The sequence below is a fragment of the Oryctolagus cuniculus genome, chromosome 10 (assembly GCF_051225735.1).
Source record: "Oryctolagus cuniculus isolate XC-2025 breed Fujian yellow rabbit chromosome 10, ASM5122573v1, whole genome shotgun sequence".
Lineage (NCBI taxonomy): Eukaryota > Metazoa > Chordata > Mammalia > Lagomorpha > Leporidae > Oryctolagus > Oryctolagus cuniculus.
The window spans coordinates 71,689,148-71,698,760 of NC_142876.1; the positions used below are offsets into that span (position 1 = coordinate 71,689,148).

The 9,613-nt window shown below is 46.3% G+C and overlaps 1 protein-coding gene across 1 annotated transcript; it reads left to right on the top strand.

Moving 5' to 3' along the window:
- Positions 1-3,598: 3,598 nt before the first annotated feature.
- On the top strand, positions 3,599-8,562 carry LOC100346281 (spermatogenesis-associated protein 31E1-like). The gene is made up of 3 exons (XM_089304916.1): positions 3,599-3,620; positions 4,300-4,360; positions 4,608-8,562. Exons 1-3 carry the CDS (start codon positions 3,599-3,601, stop codon positions 8,560-8,562), a joined length of 4,038 nt encoding a protein of 1,345 aa, XP_089161042.1.
- The last annotated feature ends 1,051 nt before the right edge of the window (positions 8,563-9,613 follow it).

The following is a 9,613-nucleotide window of genomic DNA, read 5'->3' on the forward strand; positions in this document are numbered from 1 at the left end:
TAGAATACTATACCGCAGTAAGAAACAACGAAATCCAGTCATTTGCAACAAAATGGAGGAATCTGGAACACATCATGCTGAGTGAAGTAAGCCAGTCCCAAAGGGACAAATACCATATGTTCGCCCTGATTGGTGACAACTGACTGAACACCAAAAAGGAAACCTCCTGAAGTGAAATGGACACTATGAGAAATGGTGACTTGATCAGCATAGCCCTGACTGTTAATGGACAACTTAATACATTATCCCTCTTAGTATTTTTTTGTCTGTTCTACTTAATATGACTGGTTTAATTCTGTAATTATCACACAGTTATTCTTATGTGTTGAAAATTAACTGAAATGTGATCCCTGTTAAACATAAGAGTGGGAATAAGAGAGGGAAGAGATGTATAATTTGGGGCATGCTCAGGCTGACTTGCCCCATTTGGTAGAGTTGGAAACATACCAGGGGATTCCAGTTCAATCCCATCAAGGTGGCATGTGCCAATGCCATCTCACTATTCCAAGTGATCAATTTCAGTTCACAATTGATCATAATGAAAGGACTAAGAGTCAAAGGGAGCACATAAACAAGTCTAGTATCTGCTAACACTAACCGATAGAATAAATAAAGGGGAGAGTGATCCAACATGGGAAGTGAGATACTCAGCAGACTCATAGAATGGCGGATGTCCTAAATAGCACTCTGGCCTCAGAATCAGCCCCAAAGGCACTCGGATCTGGCTGAAAAGCCCATGAGAGTATTTCAGGCATGGAAAGCCAAGACACTCTGGCAAAAAGATCTCTGTGACTGAGATCCCAGTGGAAAGAACAGGTCTTCAAAGAGGGAGGTGCCTTTCTCTGAAGGGAGGAGAGAACCTCCACTTTGACTATGACCGTGTCTAAACAAGATAAGAGTCGGAGAACTCAAGGGGCTTCCATAGCCTTGGAAACTCATGACTGGTGCATAGGGAGATTACTGATGCCATAAACAGGAGTGTCAATTTGTAAAGTCAACAACAGGAGTCACTGTGCACTTACTCCTCATGTAGGATCTCTGTCCTTAATGTGCTGTACATTGAGGCTTAATGCTATAACGAGTACTCAAACAGTATATTTCACTTTGTGTTTCTATGGGGGTGCAAACGATTGAAATCTTTACTTAATGTACACTAAACTGACCTTCTGTAAAAAAAAAAAAAAAAAAAGAAATTATCAACTCCCAACTTGACTCTCACTGGGATTAAACATGACAATAGGTCTGATCTGATTTCATCATCATTTAAAAAAAAATCATCTATTATTTTTCACTTTATGTTTCAGTGTGGGAGCAAACTGTTGAAATCCTTACTTAAGGTATACTAAGCTGATCTTCTGTATATTAAGAGAATCGAAAATGAATCTTGATGTGAATGGAAGGGGAGAGGGAGTGGGAAAGGGGAGGGTTGTGGGTGGGAGGGACGGTATGGGGGGGGAGCCATTGTAACCCATGAGTCGTACTTTGGAAATTTATATTCATTAAATAAAAGATAAAAAAAAGAAAGTCATGGTTCCGTAAAGAGAGGAGAGGCAGAGAGAGGTCTTCCATCCACTGGTTCACTCCCCAATTGGCCGTAATGGCCAGAGCTGCACTGCTCAGAAGCCAGGAGCTAGGGGCTTCCTCTAGGTCTCCCATGTGGGTGCAGGGGCCCAAGGTCTTGGGCCATCTTCCACTGCTTTTCCAGGCCACAGCAGAGAGCTGGATCAGAAGTGGAGTAGCCGGGACTTGAACCAGCACCCACATGGGACGTTAGCACTGCAGGCAGTGGCTTCACCAGCTATGCCACTGCATAATGATTCTAATTAATTTTAATGATATTAACATGCAATCTCTGATCCTGAGTTGTTACTGCAAAGGGATGTCTAAGAGTGCCATGAGAAAATTTCCTTTAAGGCTAAAATTACCTCTAGGAGGTACAAACAATACTTAAGGTTCTAGCAGTCTTCAGGGGACAGAAGGTAATAGGTAAGGCACACTCTTTTAAGAGAATCTAATACTTGACTATATCAGAAGAGGCTACCTTAAACTAGATTCAAAGCTAGGTCTGGGTTTCCCAGTCCCACTCTTTACCTTACTAATCAGTACTTCATTTAGTTTATATGATCCCATCCCTGATTTTTGGGTGTGGCACACAAATTCCAAGGCTCTGGGGAGTGGGGAATGTATTTTGGACAGAGTGAGAAGAAATGTGATCAAGACTTCATATGAAATACTTAAAGAATTTAGGGAATATTTGTGTTTTTTTTTTTTAACTCAAAGCTAATGAACTGGTTTATCCAAATGTGTTTTTACGGTAAATCCATGTCTTTGTGTAGCTTTTCTAACTCAGAAGTATAAATGTTACTAACAAAAACATCTTTTTGATATTTTAGTATTTATATTTTTATTACAGTTATTTAACCTGGGGAATGTTAAATAATAATCATTTGATTTTTATGTCATTGTTTTGAGTAGGTTAATAATTGAACTATTCAAACAAGTATACAGTAAATTCCTACTGTTTTGATAGCAGGAATACAAAATAAACTTATGAGGGAAAATTAGGAAATTTGAGATTTTGAAAGCAAGAAAATTCTTGGGAAATAATGTAAGCTCTTGGGATCATTTCAGACTTCAAGAAGCCATGAAACCAGTGGATTCAAGCCGAGATCTTCTTGGGATAAAAGAAACCAGGTGATATCTGGGTAACAAAGGGGAAAAATTGAAATTTGACTAAGGTTCATCTCTGACAGCACAGGCAGCAGGGTACAGATAAAGGATCTGGAAGGTCCTGGAGTGTGGAGTGACCTGGGGGGAGGCATGGTAGAAGAGGGGCTGTGGGTCAGTTGCTTCTTTTCATCACCCCTCCCCCATTCTCAGAAGCTCTTTGTGATGAGGAGCCACAGTTCTGTGATGTGTGCTAGGACCCTGGTCCCTTCTACAGAAAGGAACTCTCAGAGCTCAGTGTCCTGAGGGTAGCAGTGTGAGTCATGATGGAGGGACATCTTCCTCCTCTGAAAGGTGTGAGTGCCACATGGCTGCGCACCAGCTTCACTTCCTGGGTGGTGGACATCATCTTTCCCATCCTGTGTGGAGTGGGGCTCTTTCTCCTGATACTCCCCTGCCTCAAGAGTGACCCATCCTCACCACCTGCTAGACAAAAGGGGAATGTCAGGAAGGTAAGGAGTTCTTGGTCAAACACAATATAAAATTATTTTTTCTACTCATATTTTCATTTTATTTCCAGACCAACTAGAGAGACACTAAGTTGGTAAATTTTGGGAACAGACACCATCCCTCAGGGAAAGGGTTAGACTGGGCACTATGATTTCTATCAAAAGCTCTCAGATCATATTCATGGGTTCACACCAGGACAAAATAAAACACTGTTACTCAACAGCCCATGAGTGGATCACTCAGACAGTTCAGTACAGGAATAGGGAATAAATAAATCCCCCATGAACCTCACACAGAGCAGCTCTTGGTGTGCTTTTCAAACAGCAGCCATACATATATGTAATAAGAAATATAATAATAAAAGATGTATATTTTAAATAAAAGAACACCAAGGTCCATTAGCCAAACATAGCAGCTAGTGATGGTGTTCATGAGCACTGAACGTAAGTAGCTTATGTGGGGAGAGGACAGAGAACTGGGTCCCAGGTGCTCTCTCCTATGTCTCTCAGAGTCAAGTGCAGAGAAGGGGAAAGAGCAGAAGCAGGAAGAAGAGCACCACTTTGAAAGGTAAGGCTCTGCCCTTCCACCTGGAGCCCCCACAGATGACCTGTACTCACCAGCCCTGAGGGACAGAGCCACAGCTCATGGAAGCCAGTGGCAGAGGCTTAAGGGGCAGGCTGCTGGGAAGGCAATCAGAATTTGGGTCACTTCTCAGCTTCCTGTTGGCAATGAAGCTGTGGTAAACAAGAGATTGGCAACACCTAATAGGGGCGCTGTGAGTTGCAGAGAGCCAACACTGCCTGCATGTGGAGTCTAGATGTGGACAAGCTGTTTCACTTTAATAAGATGAATTCTTTGAAGTGAACCTGTCTTTTCTCCCCTATAGAGCAATTGTGAGGACCATAGCTGGTGACTCAGGTGCAAGCACATTGTAAAGCAGAAAGAGCTGCCCTTCTGTAGGCCTTGCTGTCACTCTCTGGGGTCATGTGGGCTGGACACTGATGCTGAGGTTCCAGAGTTTAATTTCCCAGGGGTTTCCCCTGAAGGGACATTCTATTTGGCCTCTTAGGAGGGCCCCAGATCCTTCCTTATGTCATTATAACCCCATCTCCTAATTTGCAGCTTGTAGAGAGTTCCTGCAGGAAGCAGAGGAGGCACGGGGGCTGCTTTCACTTCTTCAAAGGTGACAAATTTCTACCTCTCTCTTTGTCCCTTGTCCTTCTTGCTTCGGGACTCATGACCTGACCCTGGGCCTGGGGCTGACATGGGTGGAAAAGCTACAAGATGGAGAGGGAAGTGATTGAAGCACTGGAGTGAGGGTGAATCTCTGGGAGGCCTCACAGGGGCCATGGTTCCCACCCTGAACAGCTGGCCTGTCCTCCTGACCTTGTCTGCTTCTGGCTGAAGCTTGTGCCTCCTGTCTCCTGCAGCCACCAGGGGAAGCCCCCTGACCAGGACAGAGCTCCTCATCTCTTATATCAGGACTTCTTGGGAGAGCAGCATGAACCAGCACTGGCCAGAGTCCACCAGCCTCATGAGCGTGATGCTTCACCTGCCATCTTTACCTCGCCAGCTTCCCCAGCTCCTCTGCCTTCGGCCTCCTGCCTCTCACAGGAACCTCATGAACTCCATTCTGATTTGCAGAGAATCCCAGCTGGCCCTGTTCCAGAAAGCACCCCTCCAGGTAACTCCAATTTGGCCTCTCTCATCATGGCCATCTCAGGCCTTGACCACTTAAGTGGTTCATTCTCACTCTTATCCTGGTGGTGGGCAGCTGCCAAGACCTTTGTCTTCCTCAGTTCACTGCATGGAAGATCCCAGCAAGAGCATGTTTCCCACCGTCCACAAGAGACCTCATTCTGGGGTGATCCCACATGCAGGCAATTGGAAGCTGATGGCTCCTTGTTTGTCAGCTCTGATGTTCGGAAGCTGCTAGAAATACTCATCTCCAAGAGAGTAGAACAGATGTGGAAGGCAAAAGAAGATGGGTCACTTCTGAAAGAAATGCACCCAGGCCACTGCCTGAATTCTTTGGGGAATCTTTTGAGGTCCCCTCGTGATAAGCAGGCTACCACCATCTCACAGCCTTTATGCGGGCTGAAAAACAAGCCAGTGCAGCCACTGCATCCTCAGCAGCTCTCTTACCCTAAGGTCTTTGGGGATCACTTGGAGCAGGAATACAGCCAGCTTTTCTGGGGCCTCCCCTCCCTGCACAGTGAATCCCTAGTGGCTAATGCCTATGTCTCCAGGAAGCCTCTCAAGTTCAAAATTCCCTCAGTTAAATTCAATATCAGCTCTAGTTCTCCAGTTCAAATTCAGTCATTGCCCCAACATCTGGCCCAACCACACAAGTTAGAGACCCCACACCATGTCCCATGCTTTCCCACAAAACAACCAATTTCATCTCCATCTGAGGTTAGGACCTGCAAAACAGCCTGCCCTACATCCCAGCAGAGGGCACGATCTATCATCCCAACCTATAATGAACAAATGGAATGGCCCTTTCAGAAGCCAGAGAAAGCAAGGAGGGCAATACTTTCTCGTTGCCAAAAGTCTCAGGAACTCACTGGCCAACCCACTCTCAACCATCCCCAGGGCAACCAGGAGGATACAACATCTTGTTGTACATTTCAGGAGAAAACTGGCTCTATCCTCTCAACTGAAAATCAACAAATTGAATGGCCCTTGCAGAAGCAACAGGAACAGAGGAGGACTTTAGTCTCTCATTTCCCGAACCCACAGGAAGTCACTGGCCAACCCACTCCCAAACTTCCCCAGGGCAGCCAGGCCTCCCACACCTACAAGGCTTCCTCCACTGTTCCTGGCTATTCTATTAGCTCTAAGCTCCGTGAGCCACCAAAACAGCAAAGTCAGGTGAGATATTTCAAAGATAAATGTCAAGATGGTCCTCCCTACAGAGCCCAAGCATCTTGGAAAGTGATACAACCTCAAGAACAGTTCTTACAGACCTGTCAGTGCCAGGCAAAGGATAGGCACCAGCACTGTCAGACCTGCCAGTCCAGTGTATTTACAGGTATAGGCAACAATGAGGAGCAGATTATGGGGTCTATGCGCTCTAGAAGAATTTTTGGCAAGGGTTCGATAAGGTTCAAACTAGACAAACCAATCAAGAATGTAGGGCAAGATAGGAAATGCTCAAAAGATATAGTCTGGAGTCCAGGTAGCACCTCAATGAAGTTTCTGGAGAGTAAGAAATCAGAAAGTTCTTTGACAACATCTGGGAAGGGTGACTGTGAAAATTATGTAACCAAGAGCTCCAACAAGAAGCATCTTGAAAAAAATCTGAAAGCCCATTTGGGCAGGAAGTTGGGGCAGATCCAGGAGGGCAAGATCCCTGTGAAAGTGCGTCGGTCCTTGTTTGCAGTCAACTGTGCTGCTCCCAAGTTTGACACCCATCCAAAACCTAGAAATTGCACCACCTCAAAAGGCCAGAGGTCCTTCACAGACACCACCAGGGAGCTTTCATTTCTTGATCCACACATTCGACTGATGCTAGAAACACACATTATAAGGTTCCGAGTGAGGCAAAAGTGGGGGCTACACCTCCAGGCTCTTGAGCCTAGAAATCTCAATTTAGGTGCAGTTCAATCTTCAGCCCTTACACAGTCAGCCTTTTCAACCTCAGCTGTCCGTGAATCTGGTGCCAAGTTGAGAGCCAAGGCTGCTGACTTCCTAAGAGAACTTCCTTGGAAAGGTCAAAGAGAGAAAGTTATGACCAAAAAACCAGTTCCCACCCTAGAGAAGTGTCCACTTTCTCCCTCACCTACACATAAGGAAGTCCAGAGGGCCCTAAAAGCCACGCCATGTGGTAGTAACCGTAAGTCTTCAGTGGCTCCTCTGACTGGACAGCCAGGCAGGCTGCCTGCTCAGCCCCTCACTTATAATCTCCCAGGCAGAAACTGGCAGAGTCGCACTGTTCATGGAGCTGGAAAAGACTGCTTAGAACTGAGTTCAAGGCAAGCCATGACAAAGTATGAGCCATGGGAGGATAGAGGAGACCTGGGCTCACCAGACCCTTGCTGCAGCACAAGAACATTTATGATCAATGCAGGATCCCAATCTCCAAGGGAGAAAAAGACCAAGGAGGCAGGGGAGGCTAAGGAGAAGGTCTCTACTTGGGAAGTCTCTGTGGGAACCAGTGTGGCAGCAAAGTCCCACATTAATGTGAGTCTGAAGAGTTTAGAATCTCTGGGGATGAAGAAAACACCCTCACCCTGTGAAAATTCCACTGACCAGCATCCAGGAGAACCAAGACAGAAAAGAAGGATTACCAAGGAATTGGAGCTCAAAGTGGAGGTAGAGTCAGAGAACCAGCCTCAAGACACAACCACCAACATTATCCAGCAAGATATACCCCCTGTGTTACTCTCTGATACAGATGTGCCCACATCTAGGGGCCCACTGAGCATCTCTCAGAGCGTGTCCACTAGTGACATATCAGCAGCTTTCCAGGAGCCATATGACCCTCTATCAAGAAAGAGAAGCAGCCAAGGGCAGCAAGAACCCAGAATCCCAAAAATGAAGGACCCACATAAGAGTGTGATCAAAACATTTGATTCTCCTAACAGGAGAGAGGTCTGCAAGAGGCCTAAACCAGGAGAGAAAGAAAGGATTGCAGGACAGAAGATCCTCCCTGCCCATGGGAGGAGCCACCCTGCCCAAGACAGGGAAACAGGAGACACCCTGGGGATTAAGTCTTCCCCACTCCTGCCAAAGAAGGGACAGGTACCTCCAGAAAACCATGTCAAGAAAATGGTGTGCCTTAGCCCCAACAAAAAAGGCAAAGGGTGGGGAGATTATCTGCAAAAAGTGAAGCCATCATCTGCCATTTCACAGAGCAAAGGAACAGTCATAAGCAGATATTTTGTGGAGAAGAAGGAACAGGAGGCCCGGGCCATCATGACATTTGTTGCCAAGATTCTGGCAGACAAACTGAGGCTTCACTATGGACGTGGTTCCTTAGAGTTAAGTTGGGCTAGGGAGGATGCTCAGACTCTGGTGGGACGGAGGAGTCCTGGCCGCAAGAGTCCCTTATATCTAGAAGAAAGGAGAGTGGTGACAGAAGTGGATTTTGGTCACCAAGTCAACCCCAAAGACCAAAGACATCTCATCAGCAATAGATGTGTCAGAGACAGGGACAGCAACTGGGACTCTCCACCCAGGAAGCCTGTGTCCCTAGGCAGCCCCTGCCAGGTCAGGCCAAGTGTGGCAGGTGCCTCTGGCCACCTTCATCATTACCCAACAGAGAGGGACCTTGAGAAATGTGTCTCATCTTGTCAACCAGGTCATGATTCCCACACCTTTTATGGTGCAAAAACTTTTCTACTACAAAGATGTCAGTTTGTGCAGAGAAAAGTTGTTTAGCCTCATGTCATTTGATGCTCTGGGGACTGATGGCTTCTTCTTAGAAAGGTATCTCTTACTTCCTAATACACATGTATTTTGTCCAGAGCTAGTGGCTTCTGTCTGTGCCATGATGGGGTGTAGGAAGGGGTCAGAGTATGCTCTTCCTGACATGGCTTCTAAAAGGTTTTGGGCATGGAGGGAGCCTGACAGTGACGTTTCAGGCCCTCATTCTAAATTCCTGCATGATTCCTTAGGTTTTCACAATCTAGTCATTTGAGAAACTAGTAATAAAGAGCCTTCAGGACTTCTCAGTTTGAGCAAACCTTATGAAGACTTCACCCAGGAATTCACTCAACTGATCCTCCTTGCCTCCCCCTGACCTTGAACTTTTGTGCAGCTGTGGAAAGGCTTACACAGACATTATAGGGTCAAGAGGCTTCACACATCACAAAGAGGGCACAAGAAGTTTACGGGGTGTCATGAGTTGGTCATGAGCTCAGAGGTGGGGAACACTTCCCTCACTGGTTCTCTTGGTAGGGAACAGACACAAACCTGCCCCAGGAGCCCCTTCTTTCTCAGATGAGGGTTGAGAGAAAGATGGGCCTTCCCAGCCTGTCTTGTCTCAGCCTTGATGCCATGACAGAATCATTCACTCTGCCTCCCTCTCTAGAACTGCGGCAATGACAGAACCAGTAGCTCTGAGTGTGGCTGGGTGGGAGCTACAGGATGGCTGCTGAGGGCCATCCAGCCCCTGCAGATACTTGCCTGCCTTCCTCTCTGTGCAAGGCTTCCTGTGTAGTATCCACCTGATGGTGGGCATAGTGTCGTTGCTCCCCCATTTGCTCAGGGAGGAAACTTCCTTCCCTTCACCACCAGTTGACCCCATAACCATATCTCATTGACTGAAGAATCCCCAGCACTTCAAATGAAAGACAAGAAAAGGAGGAAGAAAAGTTACCATGGGAAGGGAGTAGAAACATGAGAAAGAAGAGTCATTATCAACAATTGATTCCGTTCTCTAGCCAGACATGTAATTAACAAATGTAAACCTTGAGGCATAGAAATGTTC